A 24,433-nucleotide genomic window follows, 5' to 3' on the forward strand; every position below is an offset into this window, starting at 1 on the left:
GCTTTCAGTAACTGCTTATTACTAATTGATTGGTACTCTGTGTCTTTGTTTTGTTTTGCACTCTGATGGGTAAAGCCCTTTCCAAATATTTTTTTTTAGTTTTCACAAGATGTGTCTCAGGGTATTTGGAGGCTTGAATCAAAAGTTGAGTGATACATTTACAAAAAAATGTATGTGCCTGTCCCAATTCAATAGCTTGAATTCAGGGATGTCATTAGTTGTTGTCTAACATAAATCAGGCTATTGGTTTTCTCAGTTGAATTGTTTAACATTTTGTCATTTCAGTGGCCTTTTATAGCCTTCTATATGGTTTTGGTTTAACTCATTCATTGAAGGCCACCCTGTGACTTATAGTGATACTCATTTATCAAAGGCCACCCTGTGACTTATAGTTTTACTCATTCATTGAATGCCACCCTGTGACTAATAGTTTTACTCATTATTGAAGGCCATCCTGTGACTTAAAGTTTTACTCATTATTGAAGGCCACCCTGTGACTTATAGTTTTACTCATTATTGAAGGCCACACTGTGACTTATAGTTTTACTCATTTATTGAAGGCCACCCTGTGACTTATAGTTTTACTCATTGTTGAAGGCCACCCTGTGACTTATAGTTTTACTCATTATTGAAGGCCACCCTGTGACTTATAGTTTTACTCATTTATCAAAGGCCACCCTGTGACTTATAGTTTTACTCATTTATCAAAGGCCACCCTGTGACTTATAGTTTTACTCATTTATTGAAGGCCACCCTGTGACTTCTAGTTTTACTCATTCATTGAAGGCCACCCTGTGAATTATAGTTTTACTCATTTATTGAAGGCCACCCTGTGACTTATAATTTTACTCATTTATTGAAGGCCACCCTGTGACTTATAATTTTACTCATTTATTGAAGGCCACCCTGTGACTTATAGTTTTACTCATTCATTGCAGGCCACCCTGTGACATATAGTTTTACTCATTCATTGAATGCCGCCCTGTGACTAATAGTTTTACTCATTATTGAAGGCCACCCTGTGACTTATAGTTTTACTCATTATTGAAGGCCACACTGTGACTTATAGTTTTACTCAATTATTGAAGGCCACCCTGTGACTTATAGTTTTACTCATTGTTGAAGGCCACCCTGTGACTTATAGTTTTACTCATTATTGAAGGCTACCCTGTGACTTATAGTTTTACTCATTTATCAAAGGCCACCCTGTGACTTATAGTTTTACTCATTTATTGAAGGCCACCCTGTGACTTATAGTTTTACTCATTTATTGAAGGTCACCCTGTGACTTATAGTTTTACTCATTATTGAAGGCCACACTGTGACTTATAGTTTTACTCATTTATTGAAGGCCACCCTGTGACTTATAGTTTTACTCATTATTGAAGGCTACCCTGTGACTTATAGTTTTACTCATTTATCAAAGGCCACCCTGTGACTTATAGTTTTACTCATTTATTGAAGGCCACCCTGTGACTCATAGTTTTACTCATTTATTGATGGCCACCCTGTGACTTATAGTTTTACTCATTCATTGAAGGCCACCCTGTGACTAATAGTTTTACTCATTTATTGAAGGCCACCCTGTGACTTCTAGTTTTACTCATTTATTGAAGGCCACCCTGTGACTTATAGTTTTACTCATTCATTGAAGGCCACCCTGTGACTTATAGTTTTACTCATTCATTGAAGGCCACCCTGTGACTTATAGTTTTACTCATTTATTGAAGGCCACCCTGTGACTTATAGTTTTACTCATTCATTGAAGGCCACCCTGTGACTTATAGTTTTACTCATTCATTGAAGGCCACCCTGTGACTTATAGTTTTACTCATTCATTGAAGGCCACCCTGTGACTTATAGTTTTACTCATTCATTGAAGGCCATCCTGCGACTACTAGTTTTACTCTTTCATTGAAGGCCACCCTGTGACTTCTAGTTTTACTCATTTATTGAAGGCCACCCTGTGACTTCTAGTTTTACTCATTTATTGAAGGCCACCCTGTGACTTATAGTTTTACTCATTCATTGAAGGCCACCCTGTGACTTATAGTTTTACTCATTTATTGATGGCCACCCTGTGACTTATAGTTTTACTCATTATTGAAGGCCACCCTGTGACTTATAGTTGTATACATCCACATCCTATGGTCTCTAGTTAATAGTCATTTTCTTGGCAATCATACCACATCTTCTTATTTTCATATTAAACATATTGTTTTCGTTGGCATTTCATTTGCCTAAATAGAAAGCTTTAGTTTATGCAGATTATCAAAGAAACTTACAATTTAGTTACTAACCCTTTTTCTATTGAAATTAGCTGTCAAAAAGAGGCCCTTTACACTTCTAGCTTGTAAATATATCTGTGCTCCTTAAGAGACCCTATACACTTCTAGCTTGTAAAGATATCTGTGCTCCTTAAGAGACCCTATAGACTTCTAGCTTGTAAAGATATCTGTGCTCCTTAAGAGACCCTATAGACTTCTAGCTTGTAAAGATATCTGTGCTCCTTAAGAGACCCTATAGACTTCTAGCTTGTAAAGATATCTGTGCTCCTTAAGAGACCCTATAGACTTCTAGCTTGTAAAGATATCTGTGCTCCTTAAGAGACCCTATAGACTTCTAGCTTGTAAAGATATCTGTGCTCCTTAAGAGACCCTATAGACTTCTAGCTTGTAAAGATATCTGTGCTCCTTAAGAGACCCTATACACTTCTAACTTGTAAAGATATCTGTGCTCCTTAAGAGACCCTATACACTTCTAGCTTGTAAAGATATCTGTGCTCCTTAAGAGACCCTATAGACTTCTAGCTTGTAAAGATATCTGTGCTCCTTAAGAGACCCTATAGACTTCTAGCTTGTAAAGATATCTGTGCTCCTTAAGAGACCCTATAGACTTCTAGCTTGTAAAGATATCTGTGCTCCTTAAGAGACCCTATAGACTTCTAGCTTGTAAAGATATCTGTGCTCCTTAAGAGACCCTATACACTTCTAGCTTGTAAAGATATCTGTGCTCCTTAAGAGACCCTATACACTTCTAGCTTGTAAAGATATCTGTGCTCCTTAAGAGACCCTATAGACTTCTAGCTTGTAAAGATATCTGTGCTCCTTATTTTATTTTGATTGATTGTTGTTTTATTTATGTCTTCATTGAGACATTAGAGCTTACATTCTGAGGGAAAAAGTACAGTAGTGATCTAGCTATAGACTGAAAATATGCAATCATTACATCAACCTTGATATAAACTATCATTTGTGCCAATTGATTTGCATCTTGACTTTGGACCTTCTTGGGGTTAGCATGCTACCCTGCAGTGCAGGAGATCATGGGTTCATTCCCCTTCTGGGTCAAACCAACCATGCAGCATTTAGAAGTAAGAGTAAAGACTGGTTGGCTTGGAGTTAGAATAATGTGTCCAGATAAGGAGACAAGTCTTCCTTTGGACAGTTACCCTGTGAACTAGCATGTTGAAATCCAGATCTGAGTGTAGGTCTAGTACAAAGCATGTAAGATTTGCCACTGGATGTAAAACGCCAATCATTCATCATCCTTGGATTGACCATTTATTTTATTTTTTATTTTTCAAGTGTTCTTTGTTTACTTTTTTCTGACTGCAATGCCTTTTGACTTTGTAATGGATTTGGCTTTCCAACTATTTCTATTAGAGCACCACTGATGATTCATTTGTAGATGAAATGTACCTCTGACATACTAAATCATAAGCCAAGTATCTTTAATAAAAAAAATTTCAAGTATAATCTATAAACAATCTAACCATTGTGAACTTGATATAAGGAGATGTTGTACAATTGCCAATGAGACAACTATCCACAAAAGATCAAATGACGAAGATAAAAGCAATTATAGGTCACCATAAGTCATGTTATATTCAATTAAAAAATACCTCTTCATCTTAGTGTGTAAAACAGATCTTGATAGAAAAGATGTGCATTTGAACAAAATGTGTGTTTACTCAAAGTCCTATATATGTATAGCAGAATAACAAAGTAAAGCATCTTAAAACTACTATAGGATGTTATAAAATAGAAGGTAGTTAATAAAATCTCTGAAACATCACACTATTATGTACAGAAAAATACCAACTGATGGGTTCACTTACAAAAATCGTACAGCACCACTGAAATATCATATAATATCTCATTATTATTGAGCATACATACATCAAAAATCTGTTAGAAGAAACTTTGACAAATTAAAATTTACCCAAAGTGTATTAAAAATAAAAGGTCAAGATAGGTATGTCATAATGAATTCTTTTAAGTAAAGCTGGTTTCCTGTTACATGTATATATGACAACAACAAAATATCAATTGATTCATCAGCAAATACACGAAAAGAATGTGACAAGAAGACATGGTCATCAAACATTATTCTTTTAATTATAAGCAGCATTAATCAATATTTAATATACTTTTACTTTCAGAATGATGGAATCAAGATTCTATAAATGGCTTTAGGTTACCATAACAACCATCTGTTCACTTTCTACATATAACTAATATTAAAATAATCAATGATTTTCTCTAATTTGATGAAGAAATTAATTCACATGATACAGACATTCAAGAATAAACAGTAATTAAATATATGGTCCAAGGATAATAAAAATTATAGCAGATTCAAAGGCCCTGTTTTATGTAAAAAATTTTTTGATTAAGAAAATACCTTATGGTGGTTCGGTTTGATTGATTGATTTTTTGTGTTTAATGTCACTTTCAGCACTCTCAGCTATATCATGGATGCCAGTTTTTATCGTTGAAGATAACTGGAGTAAACAGAGAGAACTATTAATTTTGGAAGGAAAACTGGCAACCCAAGTCAATAAAGATTGGAGTCGAACACAACCGCCATGAGTTGGGTATGAACTCACAACCTCAGTGTTGACAGGCTAGTGATACAGTAGATGAACTACACGGCCAACCAAAGTTACAGTTCAATTCAACCTTTTTTATATTAAAACTTGAATTAAACCAAATTACGAATTAAAAATTAAAAAAGGCATAGTTCTTCATGCTTCACTAATTAAATTACATTTATTAATAAATAACATTTTTGAAAAAACAAAACTGAAGTAAGTACAAATCAATGTTTGTAATATATAAGATAATACCTACCTTTTTGTATGTTTTGTGTGACAGTAGTTCATGATAAATAACTTATATCCTGAATCACCATCAACAGGAAGTGATCACTCTTATCCTGTATCTAACTTCATGACATAAGGTAAATAACAATAAGAATGGTTTAACAGTAATGTTATAGTATCTTAATAAACAGCATCTAAAGTTTTCTACCCTGTTTCACAGTCTTAGCAGTATTAGTACATGTTTCATTATATATGTCATTGCCAGGAAATATATTGGTAAAGACCCCAGCATGTCCAGGGTTCACCATAGAAAAAAATTCAAGGGTGGAATTTATAAGATAACTTTAAATGTAGAAAAATATTTATAAATTTTATGCATTTTGCAACTCTTGAATACAGCTAGGTATATGTCATGCTTATGTATCTGACTTTTATGACAAACAAAATAAAATTTAATTAAAGTCTTTTAAAACTATAATAATTAAGAAATATTGTTCAAACTTATTTTATATATTCTAAAAACTTAAGGTTTATGATGAGAAAATCAAGATTAGTGCTGGAAATCCAATAGTGGGGCTAACATTTCAAGGGTGGACTAGCACCAGCCTTAAATAGCCTGTGGTAACCCCTGGGCTCCAATACTTCATCAATACTTAAATATTAGTAGCTTGATTGACTGCTTGATCAACAGTATAATATCACTTTCTGTGATTTATATTATTGAAGTAATTTTTCTTCTAATAGCTGATCCTTTTCAATATCACACTTGTATCAACCCGAGACACCAATATAATCACAAGAGCTCTGCAATTCATACACACTTTATTATTTACCTCAGGTGGATGTTTTTCACATGACGTGACATTATGCGGATTATGGTTTTGATAAAGCCTTTGAAACCTTGACTGATAACAATATAATCGCAGATGGCTGAAACAGCACAATTGCCATTTACTTGTATTTACTACCAAGGATATAATATAGTGTATATGATATGACTTTTTAGACATCACACACTGTATCAACCCTCAACTAAAACATCCCTCGAGCAGAGCTATCAGTGAGTTTGATGGCAGTTCTATGATATTTTCTGTTAAATTTATTGACAACTTTTCTAAACTTTATTCTATTAAGGCTATTTAGAGCTTGACATATTGCAAAGAAAATGTCCATTGTTCAAAGACTGCATGTTGACCTTTAGATGTCTTTTAATTTATGTGTTGATGGGTTACTGTCTCATTCAGATAATTCCTGGTTTTCCTTTTATTCATAAATATTTTCTATCATCATATAAATAAACTACAAAACGTAATTTGTGTGTGTTTAGATTTTTAAAAAACAGCTACATATAAACAAATCTCTTGCAGTGCATAGTAAATCTAGGAAAATCTTATATATTCATTGCACAGTGCAGGAAAATCTTATATATTCATTGCACAGTGCAAACGATTTTTACCATTTACATTACACATCAATTTCACTGAATGGTTAATTTGGCCCCAAAAAAAACATCTTTGAATGACAGGGAGAAGCAATTTTAATAGTTTTCCGATTCTAAATACGGTAATACCTTCATAAAAGTTCTTACTACAAACCAGAACGTATAATAGTGAAGTAGTATTTTAAGAATGATGAGCCAACATGACGAACTCTATATAGGCATTAATATCATTTGCTCATCATGACCAATTGTTTTGACTTCTATGATTAATCAAGACGTTCAGAAATTTGATACATTTAGGTAGAACTGTGTGTCATTACCTCTTAAGACACAAGTGTTATTAGACCAAGGAAATAATCTGTGTTATGACAAAATGGAAAATATAAAATATCTCTTTTTTAATTGATAACAACAGTCTTGTTAAATGTAAAAACTACCTTTTATTTCACAAGTTTGCATGCCTATATAATACCTACAATACTTCCTTTATAATGTTAAAGATAAAAGATTGAAGAACACAAAAATTGCACAAGATCACTGGAGAAAACCAAAGACCTTTAGGTTTTTCTATTCTTTACTCTTGTGAGTAAATTGTATGAAAGAAGTGAAAAAGGATATTTATCATAGTTTATCTTAAGAAATATATAACTTTTGTAAGAAGTACCCTTTAATATCTATGTGTCATAAGACCTATTCAACATTCTTCAGACAAAAGGGTTCCTTTATTTAAGTACTGAAGAATGAATCCTCTGATTTAAGTAGTATTTATATTATGAATGAATTAAATGTGTCATAATGATCTTTTGTACCCACTGCTGGTGGAGGTGTCCTCCCTGAGGGTATCATCAACCCAATAGTGTTGACATAAATTATCAATGATATGGTCATAATTATAAATAACTGTTTACAAACTTTTTCTACCCCAGGAATAGTTTACCCTAGATGTATTCAGAATATTTTAAAAACTTGACACATTATTATGTTACTGTAATATTTTGAACTTACAATGTCCTTTTATCTTACTTAATAAATATTAAAGATTAAAATACCATAACAGATTTCTTCCTCTTCCCTATGACTTCCATTGACATACATTTAGTAGTTTATTCAATACAGCCATACAAAAAGTTATAGCATTAATGGATAAGCTGAAATTTAAGTCTTGTTTGCCATCTTCTGTATCCCTATCAGTTACTTCATGATCAGTATTGAGGGAGTCAGTTTATTTAAGCTTTAAGTTTACATCAGCGTTAATATACTAATTCCTAGCCATATGATGTCCATGGTTTATCAACCACAACCAATACCTTCTAAATAGATACCAAAGTATTCTATTTTCATAAATATTTATTCAATGTGTCTTTACTTGCAAACATCACTATCTAGCAAAACTAAAAAAATAAAAATTGAATTTGAAATGACAGGATAAAAACAATTACTGGTAATATATACATAAAAAAATTCTTGGTACAGGAGAGAAGCTCTAAGTTTTCACCTCAATATAACCAAAAAAACTGTCAACTAAGCAAATTGGGTTTTATTTCTAGAACTATCATTCCAAAATTCAGTTTGTGGTTTAACAAAGTTTGGGAAACAATAAATTGACATAGTTTGAACATCACTGGGCAAAGGGAAGCAACTCTGATAACTCTCTATTTAACACCTTGAAAATTTTGTTTGATATTATTTTAAGCTTATTAAAACATAACCAAATTAAAACCACATTTTCTATAAGATACTACATTATACTGATCATTAATCAAAAAGAAAGTGTTGTTTCATACCACCACAAACAGAAATGTTGGTAAATTGGGGTCTGAATCCTATGATGTTGTTGACCAGACTTGTAACATTGATAAGATATAAATATTAAAACTTTTGGATGTTTCATTACACTTACTGTAATGGTAATGATAGCTCCATTTGATGAGATGTAAGAACGTCCTGTACAGTAAATATTACCTGACCCATTTGGGACATCTGTAAAAATAAAGTCAAAGATTTCATTATTCTCACTGTCAGATTTTCTCACACTATGAGAAAAGATAGTTGTTTGTTTTCATAGTATAAGATTATCCCTTTTTTAATAAGGAACTCATTACAAAATTTAAAAAAAATTAGAAAATTAATCTAACCCTTGTTGAAGATGTCAGTCTTATGAATACTATCAAAAGTGCTTTAAGGTAACTACTATACAGTCCCTGTAACGTAAAAATTAACACCTTTTTCCATTCATGCATGGTATGTATAGCGTTCATATTGCCATTGGGTATCATCAGTACAGCATTTGTATAGTGTTAGCTCAACATCCAGTCATCATCTGTCTACTTAGGGTATATGGTATCTATTAGCGTATGGTATTATATGTTATTCAGGTCTCAGACAGGGTATATACTGTGACATTCCCAGCTTAGAGTTTATATCCCCTGAGCCGAAGGCGAAGGGAATGTCACAGTATATACCCTGTCTGAGACCTGAATTACACATATATTATGGATTACCCCTGTCTTGATGTTTTTTTCCAGTGCAGGTATTTGTTAAACATTCACAATGCAGCATGTATATTCATTACATGTTTATTATTTCTTAATAATCCATTTAATTGCCCTTTTTTTATCTTGACAATTTTTTTTCCATTAAGAAAATGTTTTCAATAAAGTTTTTAGATTTCATGTTTTGTGTTTTTATGTGTGTGTTGCTTTGTTTTTTTACAACACATATATTGAAAAACCCAACCTGATATGTTCCGCATACGAGAAGGATTTTGTAATTTGCTGTAAAAATAATTTTCTTCGTGTATGTAATAACTTATAATAACACTTCAAAATATTAAATTTAGGTATTTGAAGTGTAAATTGCGTGGTTTTGTATTAAAAATGTATTATTGACGGATGCACGTCATTATTTCCCCTCTGTGAGCCTCTGACATTCTTTAGTGTTCTGTATAGCTTTTGACTACGTCACATAGTAACAGGTGTTATGATGACGTTTTTTGAGATTCCAATTGGGGATAAAAACGTCGAATATACCCCGGCAGTTTCCTGAATATATAAAAACATATCTGTGTTGTTATCCAATCACAAAACTCGACACATTTGTAATCCGTAATATAAGGTATTGTTTATAGTATGGTATATGGCATCGTTTAGAGTTTCATTTAATGTATAATTAATTGTATCATTCAGCGTTTCACTTAGGTTATGATCTATGGTATCATTTATCGTTACTTTCGGTTATTGGTTGTATAAAGTTAAATCACTAATTATTCTGCAGATTATAACAGAAAACAGTTGATTCATTTATATGTAAACCCTATACGCTAAATGAAACAATGTACACTAAACCATACAATGTACGCTGAAAGAGCGTTTATGGTTTCTTCGTAAGTCATTCACTTAGGGTCTATATAGGGTTTTGGAAGGGTACATTAATCGTTCTGGCATTGTCAATATATGATTTGATCATCATCTGTATTGTTAACTTTTAAGTTACAGGAACTGTACCAGAAAGTTTTCTTAATTGTTAAATAGTCCTAAACATTTTATTCTGCATACATTTCCCAAAGAATGTAACCCAATTACAAATCTCAGTAAGTAGGAAAGGTTTGATCGATGGTATTACTGTCTAAGTACTAACTGTTCCTGTCATTCTTTCCTTGACATGGTAGACTGTTAACTTTATCCTGGTGTTTGTGTCAATCCCAGTGGAATCACCAAACCCTATTGTCTTCAAAAACTGGGGGGAATTTGTTTTCTGAAATCAAATATGCAAAATATCTGCATATATGTCAAATATAGAAATCCATGAATTTCAAAGTATGAGATTTAATTCCACATATTTTGAACTGTAGTGTTTACATTAATTGAAAAAAGATGATTGTTTAAAGCATTGCTTTATTTGATTTTTTACAATTTTGTACAACATTCTCATACCAGCCATTTGCCAAAATCTCAATAGTGGACTTTAAACACAAGATGACCTAATGCATCTTTTATACATGTATCTAGTGTATTTAATCTAAGGTTTTATGGTTTTTAATGAGTAAATATGTGCTTAAATGCCAACAACTTTAATAAGAGTGTTTTTATTCTGTCTGTTGCTATGGTGAGTATGGTGTAAACTCATGTCTGTTGTTGTAGATGGGTTTATGTCATAGACTAACCTCATAACATCAGCTTGACTGTGTTAGACTCATGTTTGTGGTGGGTTTATGGTGAAGACTTACCTCAGAAACTTTTGTTGGACTGTTTTAGATCCATCTCTGTTGCTGTGGATGGTTTATGGTGTAGACTTACCTCAACAACTTCAGTATGACTATGTTGGACCCATGTCTGTTGTTGTAGATGGATTTATGGTGTAGACTTACCTCAACAACTTTAGTATGACTGTGTTGGACCCATGTCTGTACCTGTGGATTGTTTATGGTGTAGACTTACCTCAACAACTTCAGTATGACTGTTGAACCAATGTCTGTTGCTGGTGTAGACTTACCTAAACAACTTCAGTATGACTGTGATGGACCCATGTTTGTTGCTGTGGATGGTTTATGGTGTAGACATACCTTGTATAAACTGGCCTCAATAACTTCAGTATGACTGTGATGGACCCATGTCTGTTGATGTGGATGGTTTATGGTGTAGACTTACCTTAACTACTTCAGTATGACTGTGATGGACAAATGTCTGTTGCTGGGGTGGATTAATAGTATAAACTGGCCTCAATAACTTCAATATGACTGTGATGGACCAATGTCTGTTGCTGTGGATGGTTTATGGTGTAGACTTACCTTAACTACTTCAATATGACTGTGATGGACCAATCTCTGTTGCTGTGGATGGTTTATGGTGTAGACTTACCTCAACTACTTCAGTATGACTGTGTTGGACCCATGTTTGTTGCTGGGGTGGGTTACATAGTAGACTTACCTCAACAACTTCAGTATGACTGTGTTGGACCCATGTCTGTTGTTGGGGTGGATTAATGGTATAGATTACAATAAATGGATTAGGAGGGTTAGCTGAACTGTCATTAGGCAGATCTTCACAAGCTATCAAAATAGAAAATAAAATAATCTAAACAGTTTTATTTCAGATTGAAGGCAGATTTGTTTAATATGTATAAGATGACCTTATAATTTTACATGATACAAGGAAAATAGTTTCAAAAACTGCCACTTAATTCTGGGAAAATTGCAGATGGAAAATAGCTATGAAAGAAACTGAATAATCTTTATATTTGTCCCCATCTTTATATTTTGCACTGATATAGCTTTTTTATGCCTCCACCGTAGGCAACAGGGGCAATAAGTGTTACCCTTGACTGTCCATCTGTCTGTCCGTCTTTCCGTCCCATTTTCGTTTCCGCACCTAAGTTTTCCTCATCCAAATTTTATGAAACCCATACACAATGCTAAGAACCAAATCTAGCAGACAGAGTTCGAATTGGGCAGTTAGCCTTTTATTGTTCTAGAGTTAAGCACCTTTTCAACTATTTAAAATTGCAAAGCTTGAGTGGGGGCATTCATATCCTCAGACACATTCTTCTTTTATTTTTTGCAGTGGTGTGTAAAACGTTTCAGGGCATAAAACTTTACTAAATACTCTGAGTACAAAATTTGTGCTCAAACCACCAAATCCAATATTTTGATTAGATGAATTCTGAGTCTGAGAATGATAATCATACTCCAATTTTAATGACTGCAAGGCCAGGTATATTTAAAAGTAAAGTTATTTGATTAATTCATATGAAAAAAAAATACTACTGAAAATGTTATGTCAGATAGTCAGATAGTTTTAGTCAGATTAGGACCAACACATATAAAAAGAAACCAAAAGTACTGTTCTAAATTTTGAGTCTAAAATGGTATTTATAAATAACATCTCCAGTATAAATACAACTCTTAAGACTTTATTCCATCATTTTTCCTAATTTCTATTATAAATAAATTTTAATATTCATAAAAAGTTTTTATACTTACCTAGGCAAATTTCCATAGCTGGCTCATCATTAGTGTTTGCATTTCCTACGAAACAAGAAAAAAAATCTTTTAACTGGTCCATATTATGGTACATGCATCTTTTTGTGACATACACTAGTGCTTAAATAAAGAAACATGCATCTTTTTGTGACATACACTAGTGCTTAAATAAAGAAGGAGGCAGAAGCATTATGGAGCAGGCAAGAAAACGTCTCGACAAGCTAAATTATAATCTTATAACTTTAACAAATGTTAATTTCATCAAGGATAGAACATATTGATTTTTTACAGTTGCAAATTTACACCTTGTTTAGCAGTTAGTATTTAAGGTGAAACTGTTAAATTTGAAAAAAAAAAAAAAAATGCAAATAAAAACCTGATAAACGGGGATCTTAAAACAGAGAAAATAATATCTAGAAAAACCTTCCATGTTCAGAGAACTGCAGCACTAAACCATTAGAATCACATTTTCTATAATGGTTATCAATTTATCATCATACATTCATCATTCTTGTTTTTCATTAAATTTTACAAATGGAAAAGGTTCACATTTTTTGGGGGAAAACAGGGAGACATAATTAAAAAAAAAAGGGTTATAATACAAATAATAAAATATCAGAGGTGCCATGGGTGCATAAGCTGTGGTGTTATCTTCATCTACTTGTAGCAAAAGAAAAAACAAATTTATGTGTTTATTACGATGAACACTTTATATTCTATTGACAATATATGATGGATAGCTTAAAATTGACCAAATTTCAGTATATTAATATATATAGCTGCTGTGACCTTTGACATATTGACCACCAAAATCAATATTGGTCTTCTTCCCCCAATTTTTTGTAAAAGTTGCACATAAGATTCTGCAAATGGCATCTCGAAACCAATGATTTTGCAACAAAAATTCAGTTTATCGATAGCTGTCTTGAACCTTAACCTATTAACCCTACTGTGCATAATCTAAGTTTAATTTGGTAATGTTATCATTAAAAAGATTTTGTCTGAAGAAAGGTGATATTGATGCCAGGACAGCATTCAACATATTATATTTCTACTTTGACTTTGTCACATCTCAGCTAAACAAACAGGATCATGAAATAAGACAATCTTCAGCCCAAGACCAAGCAAGCATAAACAATATTGGTAATAAAGTGCATGACCTGGGACCACAATCCAATCCTACACCTGACATGACAAAAGATTACCAATAGAATCAGTATTTATTTTTGACAATAGTATCCTGTATATTCGCACCAGACTGTGTTTCGAATGCCATCCCTGTCTCTGTAGGTGGAGGTTGTGATACTGGGTCACGTCCTGTCTTGGCCTGGATCTGTTCCCGTAGACTCTGTAGCTGCATCTTAAGACATTCGTAACTAGAGAGGTGAAGTGCCTGAATCCATTCATCTCTTTCTGCTTCTGTTCTTGTGGCAAAATGGTAGGTAGGTTCATCTCCTTCAAAAACTGCAAAACATTTTTTCTCTCATTAATACAGAAACTAAACACACTCAAAGAAATACAGAAAAAGTTTTGAAACTTTTACAAGATATGCATGTGTATATAAATATCTTATTGTGTACCATGTAAGTCATATTAAAATATTGTAACACATCACAAAAAAATACAAGAATGAGCCTCCAAATGACATGAAAATTTCTACTTTCTCCAGAGTCTAGATAAATGGGCCCTAAAATCAAGAGTCAAAATAAGAATGACAATCAGCTGTTGATATTTGTGTGTGTTCTCATTACCTTCTATTTCAATAGGGCTATGAATCACTAACACCAGCTGTTGTGTTCTATTACCCTCTATATTATTACCCGATTATCTTAACAATATTTACCTATAATAAATGCATTATCTATTTCATCATCTAGTTCTATTGTGCATCTCTCTAATACTAACACTCCTAGTGGCTCTGTTCTCTGGAAAATATAATACACATTTTCATACCCATTTAAGAAAAATAAAAAATTATTAGACTAAGTATCATAACAGGCTTTAAGTGCATATTTGGGCTGTTCATTTCAGTAATGTAGTCCATTGGACTTAGTTGTCAGAACTTGTTTAAAAATAAAAATGAAAAAAATTAGTGTATTAGCATGATTAGTCAATCTTGTATATTATTCTTCCAGTATAAATATATAACAAAGATTAGCCTAATACACATGTTTTTTTGTAAAATAATAATCCATGTTCCTCATATAGGCTGTTTCATGTGGGCAAAAACAAGAGACAATGGTCAATATCACATTGACATATAATCTGAATTTTTTGTGTTAAAAGTTGATTTCTGACAAAATTTTCAACATTGTTCCTATTGAAATTTTTTTTTTTGTGTGTTTGACAAAATAAAAACGGGAAAATGTCGATGTTTAAATTAAGTCCTTCTTAAATGTATTCTTTAACTAAACAAAAACACAAAAATGCAAATTTCAATAGGAACAATGCTAAAAATTATGTCAGAAATCAACTTTTTATGATTAAATTAGTGTTAATATTGAACAGATTGAAAATATATTATTGATATTAAATAAATACAACATCACATGCAGTTTTGTGAGTTGAAACTTGTATTTTCATCAACTTAGAAGATAATTTTTTTACTCAGGTAAATTAATCAGAGTGATGGATTTCTCTTAGAAGAAATTTAAAGGTCCCAGTAAATAAACTACACAGAGAACAATAGCTATTGTATTTATTTAATGGGACAATAGAACTGACAACAGTCAATGACAGTTTAAATAGATTGACCATTAGGAGATGACTCTGTGGAAAAGTTTCATTTGGTTCGCAATAACATTAAGGCATCTAGGCCTAAAACATGAGATTGATAGTGGTTATTTTGCTGAGGCACTCCAACAAGTCCAAAAGATGAAATCAGTGCTGTAGCAAATAATGAAATATTCATCTGAACTTCATGTAGACTTATTTTTGCAAAGTGCAAACAGTGCAATGAAATATATACATGTACATGTAGTTCATGTGGATTGTGCTTTGTTTTAAAGGTTAGTGCTGAAAATATAATTGCTGTGAAAAACTAACTCAAATTAAAACCTAGCAAAATTATTATATAGATCAAGAATGGTTATGAGAAACTTCACACCAGATTATTGCAACAAAAAAATAAAATATTTCAAGAAGGCAGATGCAGAAGAAAAGAAGTTAAAAAACAGGCAATTAATTTATTCAGAATTTGTCATGTATGCTGAACATGTTGTTTTTTTAGTAAACTGTTTTCCAAATAGTTTTGTGTATTATATTCTGTTTCCTATTTTTCATGTTTTAATTTTAGTCTTTGTTTTGGCCAATGTGTTAAACACCAACAATCAATCAAGCTTTTGGCCAATGTGTTAAACACCAACAATCAATCAAGCTTTTGGCCAATGTGTTATGTTTCTTCAATTTAGGATATTTTTAAAGTTCATTGGTTCATTGATAAAAACATTGGTAGAAAAAAAGAGATTAAAATAAAACAAAGCAGCAAGCAACAAATTATTAAAGAATTAGGACACCATCTGTCTAATGTATTGAGAATTTGTGTCTAATTTACCATTAACAAAATAAGTGCTTAAGTATGTTCACAGTAACAATAAATTATTCAAAGAACTTTTCCTCAATTTTTTCAGAGAACATTAATTTTTTCTATTAGTTATAAGATTAAATGGACAGAGATAAATTTAAGCTGGTGGTTCTAAGAAACTATAAAAGAAATTTCTAAATCTAAAGATGAATATTTGAACCAAGACAATACAGCCAAGAAGAAGCTCATGACTCAGATAGTTGTTGTTCTTCAAGGATGTATGTGGTGCTTCAATCATCATTCTCAGCTAGTTATCAAATAATATTTATACATAGTGACATTAGTCTGATGTGTATAATTTACTTAAAAAGTCATTTTATGGTCCAATAAAACTTTTATGTGCTAAAATTTCAAAACTAAATCTATAAAGCAATTGTAAGCATCAAACAATAAAATTACCAAATATGGTGCTGAGCTCGACTTTCGATTGTTTTTCTGAAATTGTTAAAATCAAATAAAAAACAATCTAATCTTAGTTTATCTGTAAAATTTGTATCAATTTTGAAAATGAAAAAACCAGTTGTGATCATGTACAGAATGTCCAAAGAATAAATGACTGATAACAAAGTAACAGGGGTTGCTGGTACCTACACAGATGTATCAGCAGCACTGTTAATCACAATTAAATTCAGTTAAAACAATTCATGAATTGTTGTTGTTCCATAAAAAAAAGAGTTTTTTTGAAACATTGTTTGGCAATACAACTGTGACTAATTTATTAGGTGACCACTAAATAAAGAAATTGTACTACTGTGGATTCAGTAATATTCGTGGGATACCAATATTTCGTTGATTCCGTGGGTAAAGGTGAACAATGTAATTATAATGTGCAATGAATAACAAATTTTCTATAGCCTGTATGCAGACTTTGGCAAAACCACAAAATTATATATTCATGAAAATGCAAGTTTTCCTCAATCAACGACAATTGGTACCCACAAAAATAAATGAATCCACAGTATAACAAACATTTTGTTATTGAAGTTTCAAATTGATATATTATTGACTTCCTCTGGCAAATATTGAATACATTGGTAGGATGATATCATGATAACATGCTACAATGAAATAAGTATTAAATCTGCTTTGTATTAGAACTACATGCTAACCTAGATATTTTACTCTGTAAAAGGCAGCATGCTAACCTAGATATTGTACACTGTCAAAGGCAGCATGCTAACCTAGATATTTTACTCTGTAAAAGGCAGCATGCTAACCTAGATATTGTACACTGTCAAAGGCAGCATGCTAACCTAGATATTGTACACTGTCAAAGGCAGCATGCTAACCTAGATATTGTACACTGTCAAAGGCAGCATGCTAACATAGATATTTTACTCTGTCAAAGGCAGCATGCTAACCTAGATAGTTTACACTGTAAAAGGCAGCATGCTAACCTAGATATTTTACACTGTAAAAGGCAGCATGCTATCCTAGATATTTTACACTGTAAAAGGCAGCATGCTAACCTAGATATTTTTAGTCTATGTCAAGTGTGTGTAGGGATTTTGTCTGATGATTTAAAACACCTCACACAAACATATTCTGACTCCAAGCCAATTAGTCTTTACTTTTACAGAATGCTTAGTATGGCTTTGTACAAATGTCTTATATATTCATTTAAAATAAATGTGGGTGGATACGAAGGGAAATTTTATTTGTTGACAAGGGGCATAGGCCATTTATGGTTGAATATGAATAAAATGAGAAGTATTTTAGGGTACACATCAATGAGACAACAACCCATCAACAGATATGGATATCTTGAGTGTATCTTGTGTAGTCAAAGTTACTAGAGAAAGTATGTTTGTTGTGGACAGGATTTTGTAAGTCCCTTCGGCCCTCCCATGTCCATTTGAAAGGATAACATCTGACCAATACCAGACTTTGAAACATATAATATTCTACTTAAAATATATACCGATGCAAGCTAAATATACATACAGAGGAAATACACATAAATACTTACCGATTCTTTGTTCTTGTAATAAAACAACAGGTTTCCTTTTAGTTTACAATGTCTGGTTATGTATGCTATAAATATAAACAGATATCCTGCTTATACCTAAACATATAATGTATCATATATACAGCTGTTGTTATCATCAACATGTATAAAGTTATTTATGTTCACACGTTAGAATTTTAAAAAATAGCATATTAAAAGAAGGCATTTGCATACTATGAATACCAAGAATACTGCTTAAAATAATTCAAGGATTACTATCGTATGAAAATTGTTATAGCAAGAATAGATACAAGTGATAGAGAAATGCACATTTTTTCGATTCATAAGTTTTTAAGGTACTGTAAATTCAGAAATTATTGCAAGGTTTTTATTTTTGCGAATGATGCGATTAGATGAGTACCACAATAATTAGAACTCGCATTCTGATAACGGATACATACATCAGTATGCAGATTTTCCCGAAATCCCAATAATTGGTCTCGCATTTTTGTCCACTCTTCAAAAATCGCAATAATAAATGCATGCAATAATTTCTGAATTTACAGTATTCTTTTGATCACATTTGAACCATTTTTAGTTAAAACAAATTCCTCTCATATTTTTCAATTTTAGAAAAAAATCATGTTTTTAGTTTCAAAAACAAAGCTGTCATGTTCTAACTGAAACAGGGGCCGTACATTTGCATGACATCACAATAAAACTTACAATGTCAGTTCTATTTTGAAAGAAGCAGAAGATAAAAATGAATATATATCTGTGGAATTTAATTTGCATGCTAGGAAATTTAATAGAATCTTTTTAAAATACTATTGTTTTCCTGTGAAACTTACAATTTTTATGATTTGTAACTCCCAAAATCTTCAGACTTAGAGTTACTGCCATAAATAACTTCACTAAACTTGCTATTTACATATATATTATAACTTTTCATATTTAGTGTCAGACATTTAAAAAAGCATTTGAACCTATATCAAATCTTTTAAACAAAAATTTACATGTCAAATTGTCCTGTAAAATAATTTTCCTAAGTGTTTTGACAGACATATTCTATAGTTAATAGGATATATGGACATATATATCAAAATAATCACAAAGTAGCAATCATTCTCTTTTGAAATTACCAATCTCATACAGGTAGAAAAGTTGGCATTCAAAACTCTAACATAATCATTCTTACTTTCTTCTTTCTTAAATATTCTTCCCTCTGGTTTATATTTCATGGACAGTATTCCTTCTTTATCAACCACACCCTGTTCCACTATATGTGTTAATTCTTTACTGTTAAACCTCATGGTGATCTGGGGGACATAATCTTATTTCTATCAGATAATGCCTGTTCTAAAAAATAAATTTGGTAATACATAAAAAAATCCAACATGATACAAATATTAGTTTCATTACCCTTAAAAAAAACTATATGGAATTTCCATATTAACGAGTTTTCTTTTGTAGCCTCACATCCCTGTGGATATATGTATGGTCTCTACTTTAGGTGTACCATAAAAACCATCCGTGTCTGGTGATTACATACATTGTGTAAAGTCGGAAAGCAGACCCCGGTTTGACCCCATTTCTAAAGACAACAATGGAAGTCATGTGACTACCATATTTGGGCATATTTTTGGTCATTTTTTGATCAACTGAAACGAGTTGGTTTCCTTCAAAAAGTCCTATCAAATAAAATCAAAGCAAGTTGTATGTAATAAATGACAACTGTGTATACTTTGTAGAAGTTCTAACATAAGAATTGTTTTGATTAAACGTACTGAATTAGATTACCAAGCCTTCAAACCCCAGGTCGTCACTCGTTGCATCAATTTTTTTCAACAAAGAAGTTGAAATTTCTTTCTTAACTTCTATGGAACCTATGCTGGATTTAAATTATAAATGTGATGAGGTTTTTATGAACTGGCCTGTGTCAAATATGTGCCACTTAATATGCTGTAATAAGCAAATGTGCCACTTTGATCTGTCGAAATTTCTGACGAAGCGATTCTGATCATGCTGATAGAAATTTACGAGCTACATTCCTTCGTTGACACTATTCAAGAACAAACTGATTTGTACTAAAATATATATATTTAGCACCATATGCTGTTATTTACAAGTGAACATAATTAAAATAGTTAATTACCTTTTTACTAAATATATTTTATACTACAGATACATGTAAAACATTTAGGTAAACATATTTCATCCTTTTTAAAACAGTTCCAGGACTGAAATTAGGCTTTGCAATTACTCTGTGACATACTATATTATTCCATGAGTTACTCTAATATTTTGGTAGATATTTTTACTGCTGTAACGGAATAATACCAACACAGAAATAAATTTCTACTTCATAAAGGCTAGGGCTAGCCAAAATATGCATAAATACTGAATCAAGACAGGATTCAAATGTCAAATCTAATGTTGAATTCCCTTGCAATACCTTTTTCTTTATCATGGTTATTGTATTTAAAAAAAGTTATAATCAAAGTTATCTCAATGTAAATTTCTTCATAATCTAAAATAAAAGGAAATTGGTTTGCAATCTGTGTATGATTATTAATTAAACTAAATACATACATTTATTAAACTCAATGAATATAACTATAAATTGTGCCTCATTAATTCCATACAGGTTCTACGGAAGAGACTCAAATTGTAAAAAAGAAGCCTAAACTAATGGATAATTATTTAAATGGTAAATCATGAACTTGCGAATACATCATATTTTTCTTCTTTTATTTAAAAAAAACAAAAAAACTAGGCCTATTTCAGTGCAGTTTTTGAGTGCTAATTGAGTCAATGATTATTTTTTTTGGAACACAAATAAGTCACACTTCATGTGATTATGAAAATACTTTCAATAAGAGTGATTAAAATGCATATTTAGTCAGATCTATAGAGATTGCTTTAAGTTCAAAGGACAAGACTTTTATGTTTCCATTGTACATGTAATATTTGTATTCAATGCTTTTACAGGAGTCCTTCATCACAAAAATATTAAATATCAACAATGCATGATTTTTTCCAGTCATCTTGGTTCAAGGTTATGCAAATATATGTATAACATTACCATACCTTATTGTTTCAGTTAAGTTGAAATGTCAAATATTTAACTTAAAGAGAATTATTAATTCAGTCAACTTTACAGGTAAATTCACCATTGTTTTTTCAAACAAACACACATGTGTGTGTACATTTGGTTCACTGTGCATACATGTTGATATCCATGTGTAAGACCAAAAAACTACAATGTCAAAAAATGTCTTTCTTTCAGAATTTAGTTCAAACAGGGTTTCATAAGGAGTGACAGAATGTTAGATTTGAAATATTTTTTTAACTTTGAGATACGTATTAATTCTTTTACTTCGGTAGACTATACATAATCTTAGTTTATCTGTGAAAACAGAAGAAAAACTAACAGACAATATCTCATTATTTTCAACGTATTTGTTTTAGGACGGCCAATTTGGGTTATATTTTCTTTAATAATAAGACACAGGCTTAAGAGATGGAAAGACATCAATTTCTGACTCCAAAGGTAAGTAAGAAACAGAAAACAGAAAATTTTCCAAATTGCTGCCAATTTCATTTTTCCGTGAAATTAACACAATTTATTAACTAATGAACTTATATCAGTTACAAAAAAATAATCCGTTTATTCTTTTAACAATTTTCAGGTAGTTTTTTATGTTTTAAAATTAAAAAAAAACTTAAATAAAACAAAGAAGCCATTAATGGCCAAGCTGTTGTTTAATCCACAGATGACGATAAAAACAAATTTAATCATTATAATTTAAATTGGGTTTTTTCTGCATTACCTGTCTACATGGTCTACTTGTATAAAAGAATCATACGTTAACCTTGGCACCAATTTTGTATGTTAAATACTAGTAATGTGCAGTTGTCATGAAATGATGATGATGGATGGCTGCTTAACATCCAGCGGCAAATTAATGTGCATATTCAGGACGAGAACATGTTAATGTAATATGAATATTAACCCTGCCTGCTTTGTACTAGACTGACATGCTGAGCTGGATTTTTAATGTGCTAATTCACAAGGTAACAGTCCGCTGGAAGACATGTAACCTTACCCATTATTCCGACTCCGAGCTGACCAGTCTTAGTTCTTACTCCTTAGTGCTGTGTGCTTGGCGGAGAAGCAGCAAATACCACTTATAAAGTCTTTTGTTTGATACAGCCGGGGGTACCAACCCAGGACCTCCCGCACTAGAGGGGAACAACACGCTACCACAGCACAGAGGAGGTTTATTTCATGAAATAGAAGTTCCTTTATAATACAAGTTCCAATAGAAACAGATATTATGGCATATTGTTTATAACAAAATTCCATTTGAACTCTGTTTAATTGGTAACAAATATATGTTGACACCTAGAGTGCCGAATTAACCAGGTCTCGATTGACTAGACTTCTCGATTTTGGATATAACCCCCAATAATGTATTAATGAGGACGTTCCCCAACCTGTTATGTGACACTTGTCAGGTATGATTTGTACCTGGACAGTGACTAATTACTGATAGGGGTGAAAACTTTGGATAATTAAACTTGTCTTTACAGTCATACTTATTCACCTGTCTTCGACTAAATTAAGTTGGTTAAACCATGTCAAAATTATTCATGTAAACCACTTTTCTTCCTTATGTCGTCTGAATCAGCTGGCAGATTTTATTTCAAAAGTTATCTATCTGTAGATTGATACCGATATGAACCTTTCAAGATATTACTAATACAATTTAATACATTTCAACAACAACGCACCACAAAGGACCAAAACTAGAAATATTTATTACCAATAATACTCGTTTTGCAATACGTAATATAGTTCGTCGATGGACAGTTATTGTTAAATAATGAGCATATGAAAAATTTATTCATTTGTCTTAAATTTTTAAGCGATTTCAGCTTGACATATATGAGGGTCTGGATGGGATTTCATAAGTTACCGTGAGTACCGAGCAATGGACAAATCTACAGAAAAATAGGTCAAACAATAAAGAATAGAGAGAAATAGGTCAATAAAAAAAGAATGGAGAATAATTGGGTGTTAAAATATAAAGAACAGAGAAACATGGGCAAAACGAATAAAGAGTAGAGAAAAATAACATAAAAAATTAAAGAATACAGTACAGATATGAAAGACCCCCTCCAGACACTCGTATATAATAGTTATTTTAATAATTAGTAATACAGGAATACTGTGGTTGAATATTTTTTCAGATTATTAGATAAGAACAATTAGCCGATCGTGCGACACCCCGCAGTAGTATAAACAATTTCATTTGCTGAAACACTTTTATAAAAAAAAATATAGATACTGTGACAAAAGTTCACAAATGATTATACATAGAGTAGGAAACAAACCTATGACCATAGGAAGCGGCCAGTGGAGCGATAGAGGCTGGGACTTAGACATTTACATATAGGTTACTACATTGTTTTTGTCGAATTGAGAATACTTAGTCTCATGCAAGACTTTTCATGTGATTAAAAAATGACAAAAAAACCCATTAATATCTAGTTAAGATACTTGGTATATATGAATTGCTGCATGACCTATAATTGCCTTTCTTAGGAAAACCAAATGTTGTCTCATGAGAACAAGGAGCTTCTTGACTGTTTTTTAGACGGTCTGCAAAGATAGATATTTTTTTTTAAATGAAGGGTCAAGCATAATGAAGTAATGTAGGAGAAAAAAAACCTAACTGTCAATACCAGTAGCTTCATAAATGTTGATCTTCCAGATCGTTTTAAAACAAATTCTTCAAAACTCAAGATATATCAGTATCATTTTACACCAGACACGCGTCTCGGCCACTTAATGACATCATCACTCAAAATAGGATCTTTGCCTGCAGTTTATTTGAACACTTGATTTGCCAGTTTAGATCATGTAGCATTTCAGATACACTGCTGGTGTTGTGCTATCTGTTGCAGGCATATCGTGCAGCTTTTCTTTGCATTTCTAAAAGTCTGTTTATATTTTCTGAAGTGTGTAGATCCCAAACTGTGCAACAATTTTCTAGGTTTGATCTGACATAGTTTGGTAAGCTCTTTCCTTAACTAATTTTGAGTTAATCTCTAGGTTTCACCTGATGAATGACAGGGATCGATTTGCCTTTGCTGTTGATTGCTGTATATGTGTGTTCGGTTTGAGATCTGCAGAGAATGTGGTGCCTAGATATTTTGTGGATTGGACTTGTTCTAGAATGTGACCATGCATGTTGTAGTAAAAATGTCTTTTATTTTTCTTAGTTGAGACTATGAGGATGTTACATTTGTCCCGGTGGAATGACATGAGTCAAGTCTTTCTCCCATTATATAGCTGCTTCAATGTCTTC

At 32.0% G+C, this 24,433-nt stretch overlaps 1 protein-coding gene across 7 annotated transcripts in view; it reads right to left on the reverse strand.

Moving 5' to 3' along the window:
* LOC127726313 (inositol polyphosphate-4-phosphatase type I A-like) overlaps positions 1-22,758 on the reverse strand; it is a 71,239-nt gene extending 48,481 nt beyond the window's left edge. For 5 of the 7 annotated variants that reach the window (XM_052233635.1, XM_052233637.1, XM_052233632.1 and 2 more), the window contains exons 1-10: positions 22,667-22,758; positions 19,255-19,415; positions 18,078-18,142; positions 16,508-16,543; positions 14,369-14,450; positions 13,780-13,989; positions 12,526-12,570; positions 11,474-11,595; positions 10,185-10,301; positions 8,449-8,528 (exon numbers count right to left, since the gene is read on the reverse strand). In XM_052233635.1, the coding sequence (XP_052089595.1) occupies positions 8,449-8,528; positions 10,185-10,301; positions 11,474-11,595; positions 12,526-12,570; positions 13,780-13,989; positions 14,369-14,450; positions 16,508-16,543; positions 18,078-18,142; positions 19,255-19,369 (872 nt within the window). In that variant the 5' untranslated portion in view covers positions 19,370-19,415; positions 22,667-22,758. The remainder of the gene's footprint in view (positions 1-8,448; positions 8,529-10,184; positions 10,302-11,473; positions 11,596-12,525; positions 12,571-13,779; positions 13,990-14,368; positions 14,451-16,507; positions 16,544-18,077; positions 18,143-19,254; positions 19,416-22,666) is intronic. The other 2 variants (XM_052233638.1, XM_052233634.1) reach the window with 1 other exon arrangement.
* Between the last annotated feature and the right edge of the window lie 1,675 nt (positions 22,759-24,433).

Source organism: Mytilus californianus, unplaced genomic scaffold (assembly GCF_021869535.1).
Source record: "Mytilus californianus isolate M0D057914Y unplaced genomic scaffold, xbMytCali1.0.p SCAF_17, whole genome shotgun sequence".
NCBI classification, from domain to species: domain Eukaryota; kingdom Metazoa; phylum Mollusca; class Bivalvia; order Mytilida; family Mytilidae; genus Mytilus; species Mytilus californianus.